The 27,447-nt window shown below is 43.6% G+C and overlaps 1 protein-coding gene across 2 annotated transcripts in view; it reads right to left on the minus strand.

Moving 5' to 3' along the window:
* Nucleotides 1–26,211, minus strand: part of ARSK (arylsulfatase family member K) — a 50,558-nt gene extending 24,347 nt beyond the window's left edge. Inside the window, exons 1-3 of one of the 2 annotated variants that reach the window (XM_033917464.1) lie at nt 26,044–26,211; nt 18,602–18,731; nt 5,666–5,825 (exon numbers count right to left, since the gene is read on the minus strand). In XM_033917464.1, coding sequence (XP_033773355.1) covers nt 5,666–5,825; nt 18,602–18,671 — 230 coding nt within the window. In that variant the 5' untranslated portion in view covers nt 18,672–18,731; nt 26,044–26,211. Of the gene's footprint in view, nt 1–5,665; nt 5,826–18,601; nt 18,732–25,750 lie in introns of both variants that reach the window. The other variant, XM_033917378.1, reaches the window with a different exon arrangement.
* Nucleotides 26,212–27,447: the final 1,236 nt, after the last annotated feature.

Below are 27,447 nucleotides of genomic sequence, written 5' to 3' on the forward strand. Positions count from 1 at the left end.
TTGTCTCCAAAATATTGATTTTTCCTTTTAACTTTTCTCCTTTTTTCTTTTCTGCCTCTGACAACTCAAATCTCGCTTTCTTTCTCATCTTCCTTTTTAACTTTTAGGCTACCTATCAATTTTCCATCTCCAGATCCAACTTCTCTCCCTTTCTCTTCCCAACTGCCCCTCATCCCATCTCTCCTCGTCTGCCTGCCTCACCCCCTCCAGGCCCACCATTTCTCCCTTTCTCTTCCCAATGGTTCTCCCTTGAAATATCTTTTCCCCTCTTTCTCCCTTGAAATATCTTTTCCCCTCTTTCTCCACACTACCCTAGGTCCAATCTCTCTCCCTTCATCTCGCTCTCTTCACAGCCCAGCATGCCTTTCCCTCTAGTGCTGATCCCTCTTTACTCATTGCCCAGCATGCCTTTCCCTCCAGCGCTGGTCCCTCTCTCCTCACAGCCCATCTTGCCTTTCCCTCTAGTGCCGATCCCTCTCTCCTCACTGCCTTTCCCTCCAGTGCCGATCCCTCTCTCCTCACTGCCTTTCCCTCCAGTGCAAGTCTCTCTCTCCTCACTGCCCAGCATGCCTTTCCCTCCAGCGCCAGTCCCCACTTTCCTCACAGCCCGGTGTGTCTTTCCCTCCGGCTCTGGTCCGATGTTGCCGCCAAGCCGAGGAATCTGCCAGCCTCAGTGATTCAGCAGTGTTGTACGTGGCTCCCCTTCCTGCTTTTCGCCTGTCGGGGTCTGTCTTCAATGTCGCGCAACTTCCTGTTTTTGCCTGGGTGGACCACGGCAGATGGAAGGCAGGAGAGGAAGCCACAGACAACACTTGGCAGACTTTCCGGTGTGACGGCAATGTCAGACCGGCACGGGAGGACACGCTGGATTATGAGAAGGGGAAGTTTGGGCACATTGTCGCAGGCAATATAAAAAGGCCAGGCGGGCAGGATTTGCCCCACGGGCTGTCACCACCCATGCTCCTGTAAGGAGGGATGTGACCAAAGCTCAGATCTGGCGTGTCCCTTTCCACTAAGGGATCCTTCAGGTCTTAAATCAGGCACATTAACAGTCTCATGAGCAGGCAAGGTAAAAAGAATCTCAATCAGAAATGACAAAACAAAATAGCTTTATTTTCAACCAACGGTTGAATAAACCAAAAATACAGGCTTTAACCTTGTAACTCAGGATGAACTTGCATTGCAAGAAATCATAATAAAACAGTTCTGATAATGCACTCAGTAAGCTAGAGTTTGGTTCAAACTAAATGATATGCAGTCCTCTGCTTCTAGACTTTAATCAGGTAAGAATCATTGTCCTCTTCACCAGAGCAGTAATGTTTTAGCAAGTAATGTTTCACCACACAGTTCTTATCACACACAAATCCTGTACTGATCAAAGCCTCAGTAACAGGCATATGTTTCCTCTGGAAAACGCTACTGCAGTTATCAGGCACAGCTGTGCAGGGACAATGAGATTTCCTAGCTTGTTTCAACATTCAGGAAATACATTCAAAAACAGTGTGTCAGACACCCACACCTTCCTGCTTTATAGAAAGCCTCCAAAATGTGGCTTTTCAGGAGAGATTCCAGACTAGCTTTAAACAGGTAAGAGTTCAGCTGGCAGTACAGAGAAATAAACAGCCAAAAACCCCAATCTCATGCTTACTGCGTTTCCATGGCAGTTAGCTGTGTGTCAGCTCCTAAACAGCTTTCCTGTATCTCCATGGCTTCTCCTTCTGGCTGTTCTCCAGTATTCCGGACAGGAGGCAACTCTTCTGCCTCTAGCATAGGACAGTCTGAGAGGGACTGCCTCTCCTCGGGTTCCCACTCTCCTGTGTGCCCCCTTCCTGGTCTCAGAAGCCACATTATATCCTGTGGAAAACCACTCCCCCTCTAGCCTTGGCTCTAACGGTTGCTCAAATGTTCTCAGCCTTCTGATATTGTCAGGGACAGGTCTGCACAGAGTGTAGCTTTTCCCCTTAACCTTTTCCTGCCCTGCTTCTTTTACCTCCATATCATAGTCTGAGCAGAAGTCAGCTTGCTCAGTTAATTCATTAGTCACCTGGTTAGCTCTCCTAAACCTAGGCTCAGTAAGGTTTCTCCTGCTTCTTGGGACAAAATCCGGGATGGATTCGGGTTTGCTATGGGAAAAACCCGAAATGGACTTGGGTTTGTCACAGGGCCTTGTGTTTGACACATGTGGTTTCTATGGTTAGCTTGCAGAGAAAGGTCTGGAGACCCACCAACAGAGGGGGTCAAGAAAGGAAAAGGTGGACGATTGAGTAGTGAAGAGTACCAGATCAAATATCAAAAAATTAGTTACATAAATAATAAAATTAGAAATCCAGCTGTCTAAATTTAATTCATTTATTTTAAACAAAGAGAGTCTCATTTAAATGTCGTGAAAGACTCATCCTATAAATGGCATTTCACTCAATTACCTTAGGATCCCTTTTACAAAGCCATGGTAGAGAGGCTGCTGCAGCTTTGTAAAAGGGGTCCTTAATTAGTTCCATAGTGCAATCATGAAGCCAAAAAGTAGAAGTCTTATGATTTTCAGTAGAATTACAGTAGACTCTCAGTTAACCAGCACCCATGGGGGATTGATAGATGCTGGATAAATGTAGATTCTGGTTGCTTGAGAGTTACTATTAAAAACAGACCTAACTAATACTATTCCCCATACTATGCCATACCATAAACTGTTCCAGACAAACTACCGGATATGTGGTAGGCAAAGCGTGGGCGTACTGAGGTGTGGTGTGTCAAGTTTACACTTAAATTTCCATCAGAAATTGATTTTATTTTCATTTTTATTTAAAGTATTACAGTAAGAACATAAGAAGTGCCTCTGTTGGGTCAGACCAGAGGTCCATCGTGCCCAGCAGTCCACCCGCGTGGCGGCCCATCAGGTCCAGGACCTGTACCCCTCTATCACATCAATCCTTTTTTTTTTTTATCCTACCTCATCTATATCCTTCTAACTGTACCCTTCTTCATCCTATATCTTCCCTATCTATATCCTTCAATAACTTCTTCTTTCAAGAATTTATTCAATTTCTCTTTGAAACCCTGTAAAGTACTCTGTCCTATCACACCCTCTGGAAGCGCATTCCAGGTATCCACCACCCTCTGAGTAAAGAAGTACTTCCTGGCATTGGCATTTTTATTTTTTTGGGTTGCTTAAGAGTTACAATTGCTCATGTTCCAGTTAACAGTCTGCTATAGTTTTCTAAATAATTTTTGCCGTGATCAAGAAACACTTGTAATAGAATGGCAAGGAAATCTCTTTACTTAGGAATCTGCTAATATGGACCACAACAGGGATCTCAAAGTCCCTCCTTGAGGGCCGCAATCCAGTCGGGTTTTCAGGATTTCCCGAATGAATATGCATTGAAAGCAGTGCATGCATATAGATCTCATGCATATTCATTGGGGATATCCTGAAAACCCGACTGGATTGCGGCCTCAAGGAGGGTCTTTGAGACCCCTGGACTACAAGGAGATCACACACAAAAAGGCAGGGAATGAAATACAAAAGGACAAGAGACAGCAAGTCTGCTTAAACAAAGAGTGCCTAGTAGCTGTACAGTGGAATGAAGAGAAGGAACCGAATGAGCTCACATGCACACGTGTTTGTACAGTCGGGAAGGTCTCTTCACTTGCTACCACGTGCGCTGCTTCTCACTAACCTTTACCATACAATTTAGCACTTTCCAAAGTGAAAACTCAGCACGGGTGGGTACCCAGCTTCTAGTTCTTGTACTCTCACTGCTTTCCAATTTCATGAACGCAGCCATAGCAGAAACTAACGAGACGAGCATAGCAACACATTACATCCACCACCCTCTTCTAGTATCTGATTGCCAAAGGATGCATACTTAAACTCCATCCCTAATGCCAGCACGAATGCACACAATTACTCTGCCCCTGACTGTGTTCCTTTATTACTTTTTATTTTTGTTCAAACTGTTTAAAATTTTAATTAAACAAGAGGGAGGGAGGGTGGGTGGGCAGGCAGGCGTGTGCTTGTTTTGTAAGAGGGAGGGAGTGACTATTAAATGTTGTAAATTCGACTTGATACCATCAACAATAGATGAATCTGCTGCAGTAACAATAAGATGCTTATGCAACTGGGCATGCGATGGAAGGACGTTGCAGGTTATAGGAGTCTGATCAGCAGGCAAGACTCGTTGCCACATGAAAGGAAGACGAGACACAAATGAAATCATTTAACACTGATTCATTTAAATCCAAAAGCAGCTTCTGCAGGATTTTTTAATCATTGAATTCAGTTCCCAACTGTATAAGATGTGTTAAATTTTTACATATTAATACTAGCTTTTTAGAGATGCTATTCCCTATAGTTGGAACAGCCTGTTTAAGGCTAGTCTCAAGCTTTTAGAGAATGACATGGGGACACAGTTTATCCCCCATCCCTACCCTGTCTAAACTAAACTAAACCTTAAGTTTATGTACCGCATCCTCTCCATAATTATAGAGCTCGGCACGGTTTACAAGAACTTAAAATAAGAAGGAAAAGCATAAATGGGATAGGAAGTTGAGTGCAGGGGGAAAAGAGCATTACAATTTTGTGAAAAGCCAAGTTTTCAGGTGCTTACGGAATAGTTCTGTCCCCATCCCCACTTAGTTCCATCCCACTCCCCACCCTGCAGGCTCTGTTTCTGTCCCATGGTTAATTGCAGGTACCCATCCCTATGTCAGGTAAAAAAAACCCTTTTTGACAAGGCCTAGCTTGTCTGCAGTGACAATGGGACCTCCAATTAAGTGGTTTTCTTGATGATATCTTGGAATACAAACAGGAGAATCTGCCTTCACAACCGTGAATAGCAAAAAAACACAACAAAGGTGACTAATGATGTTCAGTCTCTTTTTATTGTGATTGACTCAACCATTCCATCTCCAATCTTATGATAATATCAGACAACTTCAAAACATTCAGAAAAGAAATCAAAACCCTGCTTTTCAAAAAATTCATCCAAATATCTTAACCCCTCCTCTTTTACCTCCAGAAGATTCACCTACCTTCAGATAACCTTCCCCCAAATTACCCACCTTAACACCTTCCAATTAAACAAATACCATAAATAGATTGTAACCTACCCTCTCTAACTGCATTCCATATGTATTTTTCATACAGTTCTTCACTGTCAGTTTAATTTCCATCCTATAAATTCACATAGAATTTTTCTTTTTTCAACCATCTTTATTTTCTCTTCTTTATTAATTTCCAGGTACTTTAGTTAGATTGTGAGCCTTCGGGACAGTAAGGGAATTTTTTAAGTACCTTCTTACTTCTCATTTATAATCTTAATGTATATTTTCTTCAAACCGCTTAGAATCTAACAGATGTAGCGGTATATAAGAAATAAATTACATTACATTACAATCATGTTTCAGCCAACAAGAGGCCTGCCTCAGGAGTCTTGTAGTTAAGTTGGTTCTTCAAGCCAGCAGTTCAGCAACATATGCAGGTTTTATACAGAGTAGTACTTTCCATGATGAGTAAAAGAGCATTGTGATTTTGTCTATCATGACTTAACTACAAGACTCCTGAGGCAGGTCCCTTGTGGGCCGAAACACGATCATGTTGAGTCCATCGCAATAAAAAACGAGACAACATGGCATCAGTATGGCCTATACTGATTTCTATAACATCTACCTAAGTGAGTGATGTCCTTTGGTGTAGTCCTCTTTCCCAAATTTTTTAATCCTATACCCATATTTTTGCATGACATCTATCCATGTTGGGTAATCCTGATCAAGACACTTGAAGTTATTCCAAGATTCTGTTAAATGAGTAAAGAGGCCACTCCACATAGCTGGAACAAAAAAAGATCATCATTTTAAAAAAAGAGAGTGCTTAAGCAAAGAAATCACAAAGAGAATATTTCATTATTTACAGTAGAGTGATAATGAGTTTAATTCCACAATTGGAGTAGCCTAATGGTTAGAGTAACAGGCTAAGAACCAGGGAGCCTAGGGTTCATATCATTTTGACATTCCTTAACCTTTCATACTTCAAATACAAATTTGGTGGCAGAGAAATAGCTACTGTACCTGAATGTACTTTCCTTGAGTTACTACTGAAAAGGTGTGAAATAAATTCAAATCTAGATACTGCCCTTGTCTATACCACCTCCACTGGGAGGCTGTTTCAAGCATCTATCACCCTTTCCATTTTGAAATATTTTTGTAGATTTCTTGCGAGTTTATCCCTTTTTATCTTCATCCGAGGATCCCTATTTCCTGAGTTTATTTTCCACAGAAAGAGACCCTCCTCTTGTGCTCAAAACACTACAGAAACTGGCTTGTCAAATACAGAAAAAAGAAGACAGGAAGTTCAGCTCTCATCTCAGGGAAATGGAGGTCTCATTGGAAGTCTCTTTATTTCTTACAACGGTTTAAGATTGTATGAGGGCAATTTTTAAGAGGCGTTGGTATTTTCAGAAATACAGTATATATGTTGTTTTAGTTGAAAAATTAATCTGCACAAACAGGAGGTACAAGTGTGTGCAGATACATTTTTTCTAAGGCAATTTTCAAAGTAAAAGTATGCACCCACTTTGTAGTGAAGGTTGTTCGGAAGTTGTTCCTTTAGGTAAATTACTGTCTCTTTCATAGTCCCCACACTCTCATCTCATCATATCTAGAGGACCACCTTGCCATCATATCTAGAGGACCACCTTGTCTCAAGTTTTCAAGTTTATTAGGTGTTTACATACTGCATATCAGGGTTATCTAAGCAGTTTTACAATCAGGTACTCAAGCATTTTCCCTACCTGTCCTGGTGGGCTCCAATCAATCTAATGTACCTGGGGCTATGGAGGACCAAGTGACTTGTCCAGGGTCACAAGGAGCAGGGTGGGGTTTGAACCCACAACTCCAGGGTGCTGAGGCTGTAGCTCCAACCACTGCACCACACCCTCCTCTAATCTCTTCCTTCTCTATAAGTTCTCAACAATGGCTTACACAGAGGCAGTGTCATTACTTTTGCTTTTAAACAACTATATCTCTACCATTATATTTCTCAGGCTCCAGCCACTGGCTTGTTGCAATGTTTTACACCTTGAGATCATCAGATATAACCACCCCAAGATCTCTCTCTGGTTTAGTAAATGTTAACACTCCACCTTCATTGAGTATTGCTCCTGTGGATTTCTGAACCCTTAACGACTATGTAGTGTTTTACATTAAATCCTAGCTATCCAGAACTTCAGCACTCCTCAATCTTTCTTACATCATCACTTGTAACCCCTACTCCATTTAGACAATTTTATAATTGAGCATCTGATTTAGAAGGGTAAGTAGGTATCTACTTAGGTGCCTATGAGGCTCATTTTCAAAACAGACACATAAAGTACCATAGAAACTTATGAAATTTTGTGTGTCTAAGTACCATATTTTTTGCTCCATAAGACACACTTTTTCCACCCAAAAGTGGGTAGAAATGTCGGTGCGTCTTATGCAGCGAAGATATACATTTTTAACACCTTTCTCCCCCCCCACCCGGTCAGGCCTTTTAAAAAGATCCCCAGTACCTTTTATAACCCTCATCCATTTTTAACACCCCACTGTCCCTCTTCAAATCTCCCCCATTGTCTGGTGGTCCAGCGGTGCATCGGTCAGCAGGCACGAGCCCTCCCCCTGCCTGCCTGGGCACGTGCTGCCTCTTCCCGTCCTGTCCCGCACCTCCTTAAATGTCTCCCATTGCTGGTGGTCCAGTGGTGTGTCAGCGCCACCCTCTAAATGGTGCCTTCAGTGTCAACCGGCAGGCGCAAGCTTTCTGCCTGCCTGCCTGGGCCAGCGCCACGAGTCTCATGAGAACTGAAGGCACTATTCAGAGGGTGGCGCTGGCCCAGGCTGGCAGAAAGCTTGCGCTTGCCGGCTGACAATGAAGGCACCATTCGGAGGGCGGCGCTAACACATCGCTGGACCACCAGGCAATGGTAGACATTTAACGAGGTGCGGGACTGGACGGGAAGAGGCGGCGTGGGCCCAGGCGGGTGGAGGGCTTGCGCCTGCCGGCCGATGCAGCACTGGATCACCAGGTAATGGGGGAGATTTGAAGAGGGAAGGGAGAGGGGTTAAAAAAGGTTTTTTAAATTTTTGTTTCAATGTTCTGCATACTGGAGAAGAGTGCAATCTGGAGAAATTTAAGAATAATTTAAAAAATTTTCTTTTTAAAGATGCCTTTGATAACTAATTAGCCAGTTTTCTGGCTAATTCTATTTCTGTTGTATAATATTATGGAAATTTTCTGTTTCCCCTGCCTTATGTATTTTCCTTGATTGTTCTGCTTTCTTTTAAATATTTTGTAGTTCACTTCCCTTTCCTTCCTTGTGTTTATGGGTTTGTTAATAGTCCTGTAGGACTTAATTATTGTTAAGTATTGTATTGTTCCCTAAATATTGTAATTTTATTATGTTCATCGCTTAAAAATATGATTAAGGGGGGTCACGTGATGTGTTGAGCCGAGCAAGACGTGCTCTGCTCGAGCTCCGGGGTCCCGGGTCCTCTTTTGTCCCAACGAGTGAAAAATTCTTGCGATTTCGCTGTGTCTTGGTGGGAGCAGTTCATGGACCGTTTTGCCCAGCCTGTAAGCCCTGTAATGAGCGGCAAAGTGACCCGGGGAGCGAAGGATCGGGAGGCGCGACTGCACCGCGCTGAACTTAAGATGGCGACCGGGACACCAGACGCGGGTCCTGAGCTCCCGCTGTCGGAGGCGCATATCGCTGCTCTTTCCGCTTCGGTGGTGCGGGCTCTGGATGCCAGGTTTGAGCAGCTGTCGGGTCAACTCTCCTCTTTGGAGTCCCTGGTCACAGAAACAACGCGCCGGACCGGAGAACTGGAAACCAGGGTGGCGCACGTGGAGGAGGCCCACTCTGCTTCGTCGACAGATCTGACCTCACTTAAAACGCTAATTGCTCGACAGGCAGATAAAATCGAAGACCTCGAGAACCGCTCGAGACGGGATAATCTTCGTCTAATAGGTCTACCTGAGACAGTGTCTGACTCCCTGCTGCACACTACATTGGAATCCTGGCTTCGCACAGCATTACCTCTTCCTGAAGGTATGGGCATCTTGCGGCTGGATCGGGCCCACCGCCTGGGGAGGCGCAGTGAAGACCACACCAGAGCACGGGTCACTATTTTCAAAGTCCATAACTCTGCGCATAAAGTGGAATTGATGAAACAGTACCGTCAAAAGCGCAACCATCTTACCTTTGAAGGAACACAGATTCGTCTTTTCCAGGATTACTCTCCAGCACTGCAGGAGCGAAGGAAGCGGTTTTCTAGAGTCTGCTCCGCTCTCTTTGATCGTCAGCAAAGGTTCCAGCTGCTCTATCCGGCACAATTGCGGATCTGGACTGCTACAGGATGGAAAAGTTACACATCAGCGGACGATGCTCAGGCATATTTGGATTCTTTGCCTGGGGAGGCTGGACCTTCCTCGGTCCCCTGAAACTTTCCTTTCTGAGCTGGTACTTCTGCTACTGAGGTGGTGTCCTGGCGCTGCTTGAGCAAGGACCTTAGATTTTTCCTGGCTGACCAGAGGGCGGGATGCTGAGCGGCTTTCTCCTTTTAGACATGGATTCACAATTGTTCCTTGTTGGCTTGTTGCTTGTTCTATCCTGTGGATCCTTGTTTGAGGGCCAGCTTGATGGTTCTGCATGCACTTGAAGTCCTGTTTATGGGGTCCGGGCTTTTGCTCCTCTGGCCTCTGCTGCTGTTGAATTACCGGGGTATTTCCGGATGGCCCCCTATTGCTGCATAATCTGAACGCTTGGCGATTAGTCGTTGGCCAGGATTTGTGCTGCTTCGGATTGGGTTGATGCAGACTTCACCCGGCGTGGATCCACCTGTAGAGCTGGGTCCGGTGGTTAAATTCGACACTTTGGCTCTTTGTTCTTTTGAATCGCAGGACTCTCTGGATGAACAATCCTTTCTTATGTTTTGTATGGATGCGGTTTGGTCCTGTGTGTTGGGGGTATGGATGGAAGATGGGTGTTGGGCTGGGGTTATGGTACGAATGTCTATATTGGATTTGACCTTTTTGGGAGTGGATGGTGAAAACAGTGCCATTGAAGGAGTATGTGTGTCTCAGTGGGTGTCTGTAGGGGACTCTCAGGGACTTCTTTCTGCGTACCTTGAGAGACGCATTTCTATTACTGGATGTCTGGTGGCGCTACTTGGGTTGGGTTATGCTTCTGCTTGTTACTTGAGATGTTATATCCATCATATGCTCATGGTTGGTTCTGGATGGGTACAGTGGGATGGTCAGGTGTGAACTATTCCGGGGATTCTTTATGTGGATTGTGATCTGGGCGGGAGGAGTATGGGGATGGAAGGTTTGGGACTGGGGGGACTCGGGGCCCTGTTCACATTTGTGCGTGACTCCTTCTCTCTCCCGCTTTGGAGGTTGGCAGATATAGTCTGCGGAGGGAGGGGGTTGGGAGTTGCTGCACAGGGCCCTTAGACCACTAGTGGGTCATATGAGGGACGGGGGGGGGATGGTGGTGGGGGGGAGGGATAGTGGGGGGGAGGGTGTGCTGGGCTCTCCTCTTGTTCTTACCTCTTCTTCTTTTCTCTTTCTCTTTTTCCTCCTTCTTTCTTCTTCTTCTTCTTTCGTGTTCTTGAAACCTGGTATTTGGCCTTCTGTCCATTGGTGGAAACTCGGGTCTGGATTGAGGAGCTGGGAGCGGGTCGCTGGCTGGGACGGCCTTGCTCTCGGTTTTATTTCTGGTTTGGTACCGGCTCATTATCCTTCTACATTTTCTCATGAAGCCTCTTAGATGTATTTCCTGGAATATAAATGGTGTCACTTCACCTATTAAACGACAAAAAATTTTACGAGCCTTGAACCGTCAGAAGGCTGATTTAGCCTTCTTGCAAGAGACACATCTGTCAGCAGCAGAGCATGCTAAGCTTCAAACTTGGTGGGTCGGTCAGCATTTGGGAGCACCGGCGATCGATCGGAAGGCGGGGGTTCTGATTCTGATTCGGAAGGGGTTACCCTTTGTCATCCAAGAGCAGTGGGCAGACCCGGGGGGTAGGTATATCATTGCTAAGGTGCTTCTTCATCGTCAACCCCTGATTCTTTGTAATGTTTATGCGCCTAACAATTATGAATCTCGATTTTTCTCCTCACTTATTCGTCTTCTTGGCCAACATTCTGATATACCATTACTTGTGGGAGGGGATTTCAATTGTGTTCATGATCCTTTGCTGGATAAGTCGCTCCCGGCTCCTCAGGACCGGATGCAGCCTACGAGGGGTATTTCTTTACTTTGTTCTTCTTTAGATGTTCTTGACGTTTGGCGGACGCTTCATCCAGGTGAGCGTGACTATACTCACATATCTAGGGCCCATGCCTCTTTATCACGGATTGATTACTGGCTGACTTCTAGCTCTTTGTTTTCTCAAATTGAATCGGCTACAATTGGATCCTTTGACGTTTCAGATCATACCATGCTTTTGTTAACCCTACATTTGGATATCTCTTCCCCGGGCTCCTTCCGTTGGCGATTTCCACTTCGATTGTACAAGGACCCGAAGTTTCAGGAGTTCTTACTTCAGAAATGGTCTGACTATCAATTCCATAATATTGAACATCGGAATGATTCTACTCTCTTCTGGGAGGCAGCGAAGGCAGTGCTCCGCGGTGAGATCTTGGCTTATTCCAGTCATCAACGTCGGGCTCGAGATAGGGAAATTTTGCAATTGGAACGTAGGGTTGGTGACCTCCGTCGGCTTTACAGTCAATCTCACACTTCTTCATTGCGTTCTCGGCTTTTAGCCACCCAGAGTCAACTCCAGGAGCTGTTGCATGCTAGGGCAGTCAAGTCGCTTGCTTATTATAAGTATCAATTTTTCAGACATGGGAATCAAAGGGGGGCACTCTTGGCTAGGGTGGTCAGTCGATCTACGGGTCGTACTCATATCTTACAGCTCCGCTCGGCAAGGGGGGATATGGTCAGGACGGATGCCGAGATTAATGCAGTGTTTTATGATTATTATAGGAAGCTCTATTCTCAACCATCTGATTTAATGGAGGGCTCTATGTATTTGGACGGTATTACCCTTCCGTGTATATCCGCTCAGGCGGTGGCTAACCTCAATACCCCTATTACGGCTGAGGAGGTGTCCGGTGTCATACAGAAGGGTTCTTTACTGAAGGCCCCTGGACCGGATGGTTTCAGGATGGAATTTTATAAACTCCTACACCCTTCGATAGCATCAGTCTTGGCGGATACTTTCACAGCCGCCATTCATCGGGGTGCTCTCCCGGATTCTCTCACTTCTGCTCAAATAATAGTGCTCTTGAAGCCCCAGAAAGATGCTACCCTTTCTTCCTCTTATCGCCCTATTTCGCTGCTGAATGTGGAGGCTAAATTGTTCGCCAAGGTTTTGGCTAACAGGCTGGCCTGTGTTCTCCCGGATTTGATTGCTTCCCCGCAGGTGGGGTTTGTGCAGGGGCGTACTAGTGTGAAAAATATTAGATCCATATTGGCCTCTTTGGAATTTGTGGAAAGAACCAATATATCTTCCCTTTTGGTCAGCTTTGATGCTGAGAAGGCCTTCGATCGGGTCTCTTGGAACTTTTTATTTGAGGTTTTGACTAGGTATGGCATAACGGGTTTTTTTCAGGATGCGGTTCGGGTACTTTATCATTCCCCTACGGCCTTTGTTTGGGCTAATGGACATTGTTCTTCTTCATTCCCCATATGTCGTGGTACACGTCAGGGCTGTCCTCTTTCCCCATTGCTTTTTGCTCTGTCGTTGGACCCTTTGATTCGGGATATTCAGATTAATAAAACTATTTCCGGTATTCGCATTGGTTCCTCGGAATTTAAAATCTCGGCTTTTGCGGATGACCTCCTGGTTCATATCTCGAACCCCGTTATCTCTCTGTCCAATTTGATGGCCACTTTTCAGGAATATGGAGATTATTCAGGGTTTAAGCTTAATCTTGACAAATCTTTAGCGTTGGCCACGTCTTCATCAATACGGGACTCTTGGCCTGGGTCCTTTCCCCTTCAATGGGCTTCCTCTTCGTTTCGGTACTTAGGGATAATACTGACACCGTGTACCTCTGGGTTATATCGTGTTAACATCGACTCCCTGTTAAGTTTTTCGGCTGAGTGTTTTGCTCGGTGGGCTCCATACCCTTTGTCCCTGTCGGGCAGGATTCATTTGTTTAATATGGTTCTTTTTCCTAAATGGCTTTATACTTTGCAGTTACTCCCGTTATGGCTTTTGAAACGGGATATTGCTAAATTGCATTCTATGCTTTCTCGATTCTGTTGGGGGGGACGGCGTCCGCGGGTGGCGTTGCGTTACCTGTTTGGTGACTGGAAGGGTGGGGGCTTGGGGCTGCCGCATTTTCGGTTATATAATGCTGCTTGTTTGATGCGTTATTTGGGTGAGTGGCTTTCGGACCGCCAGGATTTTACTCCGAAACCCTATGAGAAGGAATTTTTTGCCCCTTGGCACATCTTGTCCTTGGTACAGGCCCCTCGCTCTCAATTACCGGTGTCACTTCGGGGAAGTTTGTTGTTGCATTCTCTACGCATCGTCTGGTCTTTTGTGCTGGACTCCTGGAAAGGGACTCCCACGATTACTAGATACTTACCTATTCAGGGAAATCTGCAATTTAGCCCCGGCATGGAGAATGCTAGTTTTCGTGAGATGGCGTCCCGGGATTTTACGTTACTTACCCATGTGCTTCAAGTTGATGGTTCCTTAATGTCTTGGGATGCTTTGGTCCGGTCTGGGGTTTTTGCTGTGGGTGACTACTTTGCGTTTCGACAACTTCATCATTATATTCATTCTCTCCCCCGAGCTGCGCTAGCATTTCCTATTGAGGACAAATTTACAACACTTTTAGATCCTTATTTGGAAAATGGATTTACGGTTTCTGGCCTTTATAGAGATTTCAGGCGTTGGTTGGGAACGACTGATCGTACCGTATTACAGGATCATTGGTGTCGAGATCTAGGGATAGCTCAGGACGCTTTGGATCTTTCTTCCTTGATTGCTAGACTACCAGGAGTGTCTGTCAATGCTGATCTTCGGGAGTGTCAGTTTAGGGTTATACATCGAGGCTATTTCACGAAGAGTCAGTTGTATTATTCAGGTTTTACGGATTCTCCTTTGTGCCCCAAATGTCACCAGCAACCTCACTCGTTTATTCATGCCTTTTGGTCTTGTGTGAAAATCAAGCGTTTTTGGAGGCAGGTTCTATCTTATGTGGAGCGTGTTTTGGGATTGACGCTTCCCTTTTCGGCAGCCGGTCTCCTGCTGGATAAATATGAGGCCTTTTGTTTACCTGATTCGGGGCAGCGGCAGTTTATGAGACGGGTGGGGGTGCTGGGGAAGAAGGTAATTCTATCTGTTTGGATTGGAGATACTTTGCCCTCTTTTTGGGCTTGGAGGAATCGCTTGCATGCTCTGCTGCTGCTGGAGCGGAAGGATGCGTCTTTCAGTTTACACAGAAAGCGTCTCTTCCTTCGAGTCTGGAATTCTTACCTTTTTTCATTATCTCCGAGGGCTCGAAGTGACATTTTGAATTCTTTGTAATTCTTTCTGAGGCCCGGGCATGTTCCATCTTTGAGGAGGCACCAGGTGATCTTTCCTTTCTCTTTCTTCTCTTTTCTTTTCTTATCTCTTTTCCTTCTTCTATTCCTGGGGGAATTTACTTCTGTTTTGGCAAGGAGTTCTTGTGTCTGTTTTGGACCAGGGGGTTTTGGGGTGGGGGTGGTTTGGGTGGGACTGTGGGATTTGATGACCTGTACCTGATTATTTTCTCCTGTTATTATGGTTTATTTGTTTGTGGGTTTGACATAGGTTATTTGATAATACGATATAAATTTTGAAGGAATGATGTTGTATGTAGAGCTTGAAGAAGTGGAGCCTTCAGAGTTCTGGCCCTGCGTATTGCAAACTCTTATTTGTGAATGGCATGTCTTACTCTGTGGGTACCTGCTGTATATGTCTTTCCCTTCAATAAAAATTGTTTGAACATAAAAAAAAAATATGATTAAGCGATCAATCAAAAACCTTATTAAACTTGAAACTTGAAAACTTCATGCTGTGGTATTCTTGATTATTGTTCCAGTTTTATATGGGACTTGTTTCTGTTTTGGGCTATGCCCTGTTTATAATTTATTTTGGAAACCAATAAAAATTGTTGTACCATAAAAAAGGAGGGGGGATTATAAAAGGTACTGGGGAGCAGGTTACAGGGCAGTGGGACAGGGTATAGAGCCTGGCAAGGAGTGTAGGGTTGGGTGTAGAGCCTGGCAGGGAGAATTTGGTTCAGAATGGTTTTTTTCCTCCTCTACATTTAGTGTGCATCTTATGGATCGAAAAATACGGTACTTTGAAAATGAGCCACAGAGGGCCTGTTTTACAAAGCCGCACTAGCGGCTGCAGCACGGTAATGACCCCGAAGCCCATAGAGATTTAAAGGGCTTCAGGGCTGTTGTTGTGCAGCTTTGTAAAACAGGCCCTATGTAAAATACTCTAAAACTATGATGAACTGCCAATAATTAATACGTCAAGTTTCATAGCTTCTTTCAAAAAGCACTCTTGCTCATTATATATTCAATCACTCATTCAATATAAGCATCTTACAAGTCTCAGAAGCGGCAAAGTGATGGGAATAATTTACCCGACAAAATTCATTCAGCCACAAGCCAATTTTGTTAGTTATGCTCATTCAATTATATGTTTGTAAATGTGTATTCTAATTCATTTATCTTTTCAGTTGATATTATGAAAACCACCAAAACAAACTGCTCTGATGATTCTCCCTCCACCACTATTCCAGTGAACTCAAGACTTTGTTCTAAACCTTCTTCTCTTTTCTTTCTATATTTCCTTCCTTGGTGCCACAATTGCCTTTCACGTCACAATTTTTATGGTGGTAACTCTCAGATCTACCTTTCTTGTCCCAAATAGCCTATTGTGTATGATAAATCCAGGACAGAACTTACATTCTTCCCTGAATCCACTTCCCCTGTCGCTGTGGAAGGTACTCACCCTTCCAGTTCTCTTGGCTCATTACCTTGAGGTCATTTTGGAAGCTTCTCTCCTTTTCTCTACATGCATCTATAATACTACAAAGCATGTCATTTCTTCTTCTTCAGCATTGCAAATATTTGTCCCATCCTTTCTGAGCAAACATTCTACCAAATTGTTCCTCCATCCTCTCTTATTTTTTGGGATTTATTAACTGCTTTTATGAAGAGATTCACCAATAGTGGTGTACAACAGGCGCAGCTTGACATAAAACTTAATTTTATAACAGCATAATAACAATAAAATTACCAAATATAAGCATAAATGTAATCATGGATGTAAACTTGAAAATGACAAACTGAAACCCAGTACTAGAATTAAAATTTGGAGTTTGGATTTGGCTCACACCTTTTTCACTAGTTGCTAAAGGTAAATTACATTCAGGTACACATGAATCAGTATCAGAAATATGAAACTATTGAAAACCATTTGCACAATATCAAAAATGGACACTACTTCTATATTCCAACTTGTTAATTAGATTTACTACTTAAGTAATAGGATTTAATAGTATTACTGTTGACTTTTAATCACATTACATTAATTAACTTCTAATAGGGACAAGCCTCAGACTTAGGAGAACATGTTTCCCAAAATGGGATTAATTAAAGAGAGAAACACATTACTCTCTTATCTCTTTATAACATCACCGGCTATTACCCCACCTCCCTACCAATATAGATAAATTAACTATTTTATTCTAATTCTCTATTTTTAAAAAATACATTACATTAATTTTTATAAATAAAAAATTCTAAATACTATGTCTCCTCTTTTATTAATTTGAATCCTTAAAAACTTATTAAATTTAAACTACAAAAACTATTTTGGTATGGGATATATATAACTTAAAATAGATCAACATGCCATTTTTGAAACTCAGGATCAACTCATATCCAACCATATATATTACCTAATAAAATTCAATCAAGATATCTCATTTCAAATTCTTATTCAATTTCACTGCAATTCATTTCCTCTTATTGTTAATTATAGTTCATCCCATTATTTTCATCAATTCATAAGAACATAAGAAGTTGCCTCCGCTGAGGCAGACCAGAGGTCCATCTCGCCCAGCGGTCCGCTCCCACGGCGGCCCATCAGACCCATTGCCTGAGCAGTGGTCCCAGACTATCCCTATAACCTACCTCTACTCCTATCTGTAGCGGTATGTATCTACATATTTCACTAATTACCACAAAATTTTAACAATGTTACTAATACTTAAAGGGCCTAATTCTCCAAAGTGTGTCCCGATTTTAGGCAGCTGTAGGCGTCCTACAGCTGTCTAATCAGCCAATCGGGATGCATGTTTTTTAAAAAAATGCTCCCCAGGCAGGCCGCCTATATTGAAGGCGCCTCCGGGAGCCTAGAGAGACCCGCAAGACGCCTAAGCTCGCCTAAGGGCCTTAGGCGGGCCTTAACCGAACCTAGGCGGCCCTACGCATCTCCCTAGTAGAGGAAGAGAAGCTTAAAATGTAGGCCAGCAAAATGCTGGTCTACATTGTAAGTAGACGCAGCCGCTATACTTATGGCAGCAAGGGATCTCCCTGCTGCAATAAGTATAGCGGCCGCGGTCGCAGCCGCCTGTCCCATCGCCAACAGGAGGATGCCCAGTCCTCCTGCCGGAACCCCCCTGGAACCCCCCTCCTCCCCAAACTGGTAATCACGGGCAGGAGGATGCCCAGTCCTCCTGCTGGAACCCCCCTGGAACCCCCCTCCCCCCCAAACTGGTAATCGCGGGCAGGAGGATGCCCAGTCCTCCTGCCGGAAAGCCCAACGACCCCCCCACCCCCAAAACTAACCTCCCTCCCCCAACTAACCTTTACATGTTGGTCGGCTGGATGGGTCTTGCTGCCGTCCAGCCGACGGGCCCGCCTCGTGGAAATGAGGCCCATCCCCGCTAAATCTAAGGCCTGATTGGCCCAGGCTCTAGAAGCCTGGACCAATCAGGCCTTAGGCATAGCGGGTCCGCCCATCCCCACTAATCCTAAGGCTAGGCACCTGGAAGGAAGTTCATTTGCAAAAATAAAGTTCATTTAAAAATTCATATAAAGAGAGGGAAATTCATTGTAGCTTATAACATCAATGACATTCCTATCAGTGTTTTAAATGTTTCTTCAATCATTCACTTGAAAAAGTTCATTAGCAAAAAATGAGTTCATTTGAAAAATAGTTCATATGAAAAAAGGAAGGTTCATTTACAAAAATGGAATTCATTTAAAAATAGTTCATATGACTGAAGAAATGTTTAAAACAGTGCATCATGTTCCCTCTCTGGCCCTATTCAAATCCAGATTCACTGTTTTGAAACTGCTTTTGCATCGTGGCCTCTTGAATATTTCTCTATAAAATACTCTCCTAGACTCTTCTGTTTGTCACATACGTTTGTCTTGACTAGAATGTAAGCTCTATGGAGCACACACTTTCTCTCTCTCTTACATGTGTCTGTATAGTGCCCATAGATTTGGTAGTGCTTCAGAAAAAGTAGCTGTAGTAGTTTGAGTCTTACCAGCACGTGATGGGCAACAAATTGGAGAGTTAGTGTAGGCATTGAGAAAAACTGTGCCATGTCTCTTCATGAAATTCAAGGAAGGAAGGGTTACTGTTTCATTGACTGGATAAAATGTCAATCTTCCATCCTAGAAACAAAAAGAAAAGTTGTATAAAGTTAAAAAAGTGAAAACAGCTTTCAGTCAGTTATAATCAGAATTCTTACTAAGAAGATGCTCTATAAATTTGTAACTTCTTTCTGGATCAGGCTTTTGTGATTCACACTCCGGTGTATTATAGCTATAACTTATGATTTCACACTCAGCCATGATATATTGATAAAAATATATTTTATGTCAACTGTTTTATTGAAAAAGAACAATAAAATCAGTACAGAAATAACACTACAGGGTCTCTAATATGCTTATTATATAATAACAAGTGGGGTTGGATTGTTGCTGTTGTCCGGGTCTTGCCGCGTTTGGGTAGGTAGAACCGACGTTTCACGCACAGACGCAGCGAGACCTGGACAACAGCAATAATCATGATGCCATGTGCGGAAGCCCAAGAGAATAAGCTGGGTCGGATTCCTTAGAATCCAACTAATACAGTGTTACAATGACAAAAGAATAGGAAAACATTCTTCTGTCATTAAATAATAACACAAAGGGATCAACAAATACACAAAAAAGCCAATGAACAACAAAAGAGTGTACAAGCCTACAAAACTGGGACAAAGTATTCTTTATCGATAGAAGACCCAAATAATGATAAAAAAATATTTTATGCAAAAAATCTAGCAGTATTTTATTAAATGAACCTTCAATATCTGTACTTTTTTTTGTGGAAAACAGAAATTTAACAAACTTTGCTAATAGCTAAATACGTACACTTTGGTGTAGTCATCTATTAATGGCGTTCCAAACACTCAAGCATTCAATGTCTTCTTGAGATAGTCGGGATAAAGCCTGCTATGCTGTTCAACTTCTTGCAACAATGCCTCACAGTGCAGCATGAGGCCTTGTTGCAAGGAGTTGAACAGCATCACAGGATGGGCTTTAAAATATTTTTAAAATTATTTTCTGATTAAGCACAATCAAATTTATGGGAAAAACTTCAATTCACACAGTTTTCCCAACTTTAGTTTTTTCTAGACAACCTTAATTCCTCCCCCCTCCCCCACACAGCACATATATACATACAGTGCACACCCACCCACCCAGAAGCAGCTCTGTAACAACTTCCTTTTCTAAGTATTGTTATACCTAATGGAGGTGGCTGCATGCTAATGACACACACCAAACACAGTGGAGATATTTGAACATGTTGGTGTGCGACTTTATTCTTCAATCATGAAAACCTGTGCAGTGGCTCAGCACGCATGTGTTTCGGCCAATATAGCTTGCCTGAGGAGCCTTATTTGTTTAATATTGTTTGGGCGGTATGACTGGAAGCAAGTTGGAACCCTCAAAGGTTTTCGTGAAGAATCCTTTTGGATTTGCACCCTCAAAAGAAAGACTTCTATATCATCCGCACTCTGCTCACGAATGGACTAATGGCAACATCAGTGCATAGTCATTTTATTGCTGCAGTAAAAATGGGCATAATGTGCAAGAAAAACTGCAAAAGGTCACTTTTTAATATAGTTTAGGTCCCCTTTGAGAGTTCTCGTAAATTGGCCTCTAGGTCTGAGTACTGAAAAGTTTACTTAAAATTTTAAGGAACTCCTAAATTTAGCAGCTATAAAGGTGGGTAGCAAGAGGAAGGCTTAGGGTGGAGGGAAAAAGTTAGTTGCTTAGCATCAATTTTAAGCACTAGGCTATCAAATAAGTTAATAAATTTAGGCGAAGGCACAACTAGTTACTGTGTAGGCAGGATGATGTAGAAGGAAAGCTTCTGGAGCTAGCAGGAGGTGAGGATGCCTTGATCTGTGATGCTACTGGAAGGTCGGAGGGCTGTAGTGCCAAGGAGGAGTGGGGGCAGGGAGAGAAGAAGCAGACCGTAGGCAGGTAGAGAGAAAGGAGTCAGATGCCAGGCTGCATGGGAGGAGGGAGAAGAGAGATGATGCCTCCTGGGGGGGGGGGGGAGGGGAGAAATGTGAAAATGGAATGCCAGAGGGTGGGGAAGAAAAATGGGGAGATATGCCTAACCCAAAGAAGAGGAAGATGGACCTAGAAAGAGAGAGAGATATGCGGGGGATGGTGTGTGAGAAGAGGGAAAAGATCAAAAGAGACTGGAGGGAGGAGATGGGGAAAGATGCTGAACCATGGGCAGGGGGAGATGCAGAAGAAAGAGAAGGTGAGAAGTTAGAACACAGGGAGGCACAAGGACATAGAGGACATGATGGTGGATATGGACAGAGAAGAAATATCAATGTCAGGAGACCTAGAAGGAGCAGAAGATGGATGGGGTTGGGGGCTGGTGAGATGAAAGGCAGTTGAGGATAGGTGAGGACTGAGAGGGTGAGTACAGAGGATGGAAATGGTGGACTAGGGAAGGGGTGAAAATGGGTAGAGGAAGGAGCCTGGAAAGGAGAGATATGGGGCACTGGAAAAACCCAGTAGGTAGATGAGACATGAAAAGGAGGAGACTAATGTCTAGAGAGTGAGAGAAAGGGAAAATGAAAGTAAAATAAAATGGGCAAATAAAAAATGCTGAAGTGACCCCCTCAAAACAAAACAAAACAAACAAACAAACCCATAAAAGAGAAGAGAGAAGAAATGGTGGTAAAGCAAGCCTAGAAAAGAATTTAGCAGAAGACTGACATAAGGAAAGTAGAAGAAAGACTGAGGGCTAGATTCTTAAATTTGCATTAAAAACCAATGGGCCACTGTCGCAGTTGCTATTGTAGCGATTTTAAAAAAGCGAGTCATTCTCCAAAATATGCTCATGCATATGAGGTTAGTGGAGAGTAGCGAAGGTTCACTAAATGTGCATGTGCATATCGCTGGTGATAATGATGGGCACATGCGCAGAAAACACACACACACACACACACACACAAACAACAAATCGAGTTACCAAAGTCAAGCAACACCCTACCTGACACCCTCCCTGGCAGCGGGAGCAATGTCCACTCTCTCCTGCCACATTGCACAATCACACAACACTGCTAACCCCTCCCCAGCAGTGGGAGAGATGCCCATTCCCTCTCGCTGCTGACATCAAGTGACACCCCACCCAACACCCCCCCGGCAGTGGGAGAGATGCCTGATACCTCCCTGGCAGCGGGAGAGATGCCCACACCCTCCCGCCGCCACACAACCCCCCCCCTGGTGCCTCTGATGACCCATGCTCCCGCCCCCTTACCTTGCTTAACATGGCTGGCCGGAGGGATGTCTACTCCCACCAGCCAGCAGACCCGCCTCTTCAAAATGGGATGCACCAGGGAGGAGCCTAAGGCTCTGATTGGCCCAAGTTGTTTAAAGCCAATCACCTAGGCCAATTAGGGAGCCTGAGGCCCTTCCCTGGCACATCCCAGGATTACTCAGAGTGATCATTTTAATATTAATGACCTCATTGTACTACATTTGCATGGCAGTATTGGAGTCTGCTAGAAAACTCAAAAAAGACATCAGTAAACTGTTTTGATAAACAGCCGCTAAAATACATGCACACTAAACTGGCTGGAACTGGTTTAGTTAGCACATTAAAGGCATATTTTAGTTTTGAGAATCTGCCCCTTTAGAAAAAAATTGCTTTACTGGGATGGAAGAATAGAGTGAGTAGGAAGATGGGAGATGCTGGATATGGAGGTGGGGGTGCTAGACATTGAACAGGGTTAGGGACAGAGAGGGGAAATGGAGGGATGATGGATACGAGAGCGAGCAAAATGACAGGGAGTGATGCTGGATTGAGATGAGGGAAAGAGAACATGCTGGATAGAAGAAGTGAGAGAAAGAAAGAGAGAAGATGCTGGTCCTAGATGGTGCTGTACAGAAGGGAGAAAATAGAGAAGGTGCTGGAAGAGGGAGCAAAAAAACAAACAAACCCAAACACGAACCTGAGAAATGACAGGATAAAAATGGGTTGATTAGGGTGAGGGCAATGAAAACCTGTAGGTAGATATGATGGTAAAAAGGAAGAATAAAGACTGAACATTAAGAATGAATGAAGTCTGAGCAGATTGGGAGACATAAAAAATAAAGGAAAACTGAAAAGAAAATATGAAAGTCAGAGATGGATATAGAAGAGGAAGTGAAGAAGACAGGAAAGGAGAAAAGATATAGGAGATGGCCTGGAGATCTTGTAAAGAAAGTTAAGAAAAGATAGAGAAAATCAGAAACTGGAACAAACAAGATTTGAAGGGGGGGGGGGGGGAGAGACAATAACATCCAGACAACAAAGGTAGAAAAAGAAAATTTATTCTTAATTCAATGAATGGAAAATGTCAGTTTTACAGTAAATTTATACTGCTATCTTTATAGTTTGAAAACTGCAGGGTACTGTTTCTATTTCTCTCTCCGTGCACTGTCTGCAGAGGGAAGCTTGTTAGGATTTTAGTTTAAGTTTGTGGCACTTGTTTTCTACTTGGAAGGGTCGATTTGTGTTCAGTGTTCATGAATGAGGCCAGGTTGTCAGTCTGCATGGAGTTTCTGCTTAAGCATCTATAATAATTCAGCTTGTTCAGTTTCACAAAAGGCATATTGATGTTCTAGAATAGATCCCGTTTTAGTATTTATTGCGTTGCATTACCCAAGGTATTACTGCTGTAAGCTACTGGTGTTACAGTAAAGTAGATTAACTCTATAGGCCCCGCGTGATTTTTGTAGGCTTTATATTACAGGTATTTCACAATATGCTTGCAAGGGACTGGAGAGGATCAATGTTTTTACTGAGATAACACCAAAATCAATCAACTTTTTTTGTATGGCGAGTTCATGGAGAAATACTTTTTTTTTTTGCTTTGCATCTATTCTTAGAGGAGCTATGGAGAGTTTTGTAGATGCAAAATATATAGTGTGACCAGGTAAGATCTGGACTGGAGTAGCCCGAGCCCTGACCTGGGTCATCCAAGCCTCAGCCGAGCGGTTGAATGAGGCATGGAGGGTAGAAGGGTGTCTGCATCAAAATAAAAAGGTCCAGTACAGGTGTTTAGTGTGAATTTTAAAATGACTTTATTTTCTGGTTTTATATTATAGTGCAATTCCAAAACAAACGAACAAAAAGTTCTCATTGGTGGCTAACAGCCTGTTAGCATAGAAAAATATGCAAATCATAAGCCCGTCCTAGTCACACCAAAACACACTTGAGAAACAGTGGAGAAAAACATCTATAAAAAGAGTTTTGAAAAAAAACATTCACCTACCATTTTGTGTCATGTTTTGGACATTTTTCTGCTTTGAAAATGAGCCCCATAATCAATGGACATTAAAGGCTTTAATACGCCGATGCCCAAGTGCCTCCACCCCCCCCCTCATGATATTTTATTTATTATTTAATTCATTTTCCCCAAAGAGCTCAGAATGGGTTACAGATTAAACATACAGTTAACAGGTTGCAGATTTGCTCTGGATTTGGAATAAATTTCAGTACACGTTTACGATACAAGTTTGGTTCATAGACAAAATCGCTAAAGACAACGGCACGCCAACAACTGAACGCAGACAACTGAGTGCAAGGTTGACGGCGCGCCGAAGAAAAGCACTATTTTAAAGGGTTCCGATGGGGGGTGTTGGTGGGAAACCCCCCTACTTTACTTAACAGACATCGCGCTGGCATTGTGGGGGGATTGGGGGGTTGTAACCCCCCTCATTCTACTTGAAACCAAACTTTTTGCCTGTTTTTTAGGGAAAAAGTTCAATTTTAAGTATAATGTGGGGGTTACAAGTAACCCCCCAAATCCCCCACAATGCCAGCGCGATGTCTGTTAAGTAAAGTGGGGGGGGGGTTCCCCACCAACACCCCCCCGTCAGAGCCCTTTAAAATAGTGCTTTTCTTCGGCACGCCGTCAACCTTGCACTCAGTTGTCGGCGCGCTGTTGTCTCACGCGATTTAGTCCCGTCACCTACAAGTTTTTATCTTAACTTGACACATACTAGGGGACTAATACTAATGTACATAATATACAGTTTACAAGTTACAATTTGCCATACTTATCCTTACAGTGCAAGTATATAATACTATACAAACTACTCCAGGCAATAACATGTCAGTTTAGCTTTGTATAGGTCTCGTACGCACTGTTATCAGACTCAGATGTATAGTGGAGATGTGCTGGTGGGGGATTCTAGAAAACTAGTGCATTTGGGGCAGAGAAGAGAGATAGATCATACCCAGCACTACCTACACTCTGCTATCAGAGAGAGATGTCCATGCCAACAGTTTATGAATGAAAGTGCTTTACTTTGAGAATAATCATAACGAAAATGATAGGAGGCTTGCGCCAGAAGACGTATGAGGAGAGACTGGAAGCCCTGAATATGTATGTATACCCTAGGAAAGGAGAGACAGGGGAGATATGATTCAGACGTTCAAATACTTGAAGGGTATTAACGTAGAACAAAATCTTTTCCAGAGAAAGGAAAATGGTAAAACCAGAGGACATAATTTGAGGTTGAGGGGTGGTAGATTCAGGGGCAATGTTAGGAAATTCTACTTTACGGAGAGGGTAGTGGATGCCTGGAATGCACTCCCGAGAGAGGTGGTGGAGAGTAAAACTGTGACTGAGTTCAAAGAAGCGTGGGATGAACACAGAAGATTTAGAATCAGAAAATAAGATTAAATATTGAACTAGGCCAGTTACTGGGCAGACTTGCACGGTCTGTGTCTGTATATGGTCGTTTGGTGGAGGATGGGCTGGGGAGGGCTTCAATGGCTGGGAGGGTGTAGATGGGCTGGAATAAGTCTTAACAGAGATTTCGGCAGTTGGAACCCAAGCACAGTACCGGGTAAAGCTTTGGATTCTTGCCCAGAAATAGCTAAGAAGAAAAAATTAAAAAAAAAAAAAAAAATTTAAATTGAATCATGTTGGGCAGACTGGATGGACCATCCGGGTCTTTATCTGCTGTCATCTACTATGTTACTATCACATAAGAACAAGAACGTTCTGTTATCATAAGCTACAAAATTGCAAGCGATCAAATGACTTCCAAGAAGTCCTTCCAGCACATCTCGGAATGATAGCTTACTAACTCCAAAGCTAAAAAAAAAAAGAAAAGATACTCACAAAGGAATCGCACATCACCAGCACCACATTCCTTCCATTGCTGCCACCACTAAGAGATTGCCTGAGACCTTCCTCCTTAGCCAAGCACAGTGCCATAACTGTTAGGGGCCAGCAGAACAGTGCCCCATGCCACCTCATCCCAGCTTCCAGTAAGCTACCCAGTGTGCAGGGATCTAGGAAACGACGACTGGCTCACAGAACAAAACTTCTCTGCAACTAGACACTGGGCTGCCTGCTATTCTGTCCTAAACTACAATTCCGGTAATACGTCACCCAGAGTCATCCCTACTCACATTTCTATGTGGCACTGTTTGTTACATTGTCTCTGACTGTCTCGTCTCCTTCAGAGTGTGGGAGATTGCTCTACCCTGAGGTTAGAAGTTGTGCTTTATTAAAGCGAAGGATTTTAAAGTCCTGCCTGCTCTGTTCAGCCTTTCTCTGCTGGAATTTTTGGAATCTAGGCAGAGCCAGATCAAGGCATAGGCAAACTAGGCATATGCCTCAAGCCCAAAAGTTTAGGGGGCGGGGGGTTTCTCACATTTGTGCTCAGGATTCAGGAGGCTAGGATTGCTACCTGTCTGGATTTTTTTAAAGATTCCCAAAAGTTGTAAATACGTATCTCAAAGCCAGAAGGGTGGCTAAGTGTGTGGATATTTTTTGTTTTTAGTTTAGCCTACTACAACTCTCCAGCTAACCCCTTCCATTGCAGAGGCTGTGGTAAGCTCCAGCCAATAGGAAGGCTGCTCTAGTCACAGGAAGGAGTGGCTGAACTGCAGGAGATTGGGAATGCAGAGTTTTGGAGAGAGAGTCATTGGAACTAATGAGTGATCTGGAAGGGTGGGGGAGGGATGTGAAAGGTTTGCTATCAGCTGAGGAAAAGATCTGGTAGCAAATACCAGAATTAACATGATGGTGGGCAGACCTAGAAGAGGGGGAATTTGAGCAACAGGATGGCACTAGAAAAGATAGCTAGAAAGGGCATATACTGTACTTGTTAAAGTTTCTGTGTCTCCGGTGAGGACAGTTTCATATAAATAAAGCTTCCTTTTGAAAATATGGTCTGGAATGGTTCACTGGTTCTTATGCACATACTAAGAGGAGGGAAGTTTTCAGCCCCTGGAATTTACCCTATGGCCTAGATTCACTAAACCTACCGATCCTGTAACGACAATCGCAAAACCAGTGACGAGAGATAGAGGGGCAGCTGAGTGAGTGCATTTGTAGGTCAGTAAGAGGAGTTTGAATTGTATTTGGAAATGGATGGGAAGCCAATGAAGTGACTTTAGGAGAGGGATACTGTGAGTATAGCGGCTCTCCTGGAATATGAATCATGCAGCCAAATTCTGGATGGATGGGAGGGGAGCGAAATGGCTAAGCAGGACTGAAAGTAGTGAGTTGCAGTAGTCTAAGCGCGAGGTGATGAGGGCATGGATAAGTGTTTTGGAAGTGTACTCAGAGAAGAAGGATTGGATTTTGGTAATATTATAGAGGAAGAAGCGGCAGGTTTGAGTGATATATTGTATCTGAGTGGTGAAGGAGAGAGAGGAGTCAAAGATGACCTTGAGATTACGAGCAGACAAAACAGGAAGGATGAGAGTGTTGTCCACCGAGACGGAGAACGAGGGATGCAGAGAAGTGGTTTAAGGCGGGAAGATGAGCAGCTCTGTTTTAGCCATATTCAATTTTAGATGGCGGTG

Source organism: Geotrypetes seraphini, chromosome 1, assembly GCF_902459505.1.
Source record: "Geotrypetes seraphini chromosome 1, aGeoSer1.1, whole genome shotgun sequence".
Classification (NCBI taxonomy): Eukaryota; Metazoa; Chordata; class Amphibia; order Gymnophiona; family Dermophiidae; genus Geotrypetes; species Geotrypetes seraphini.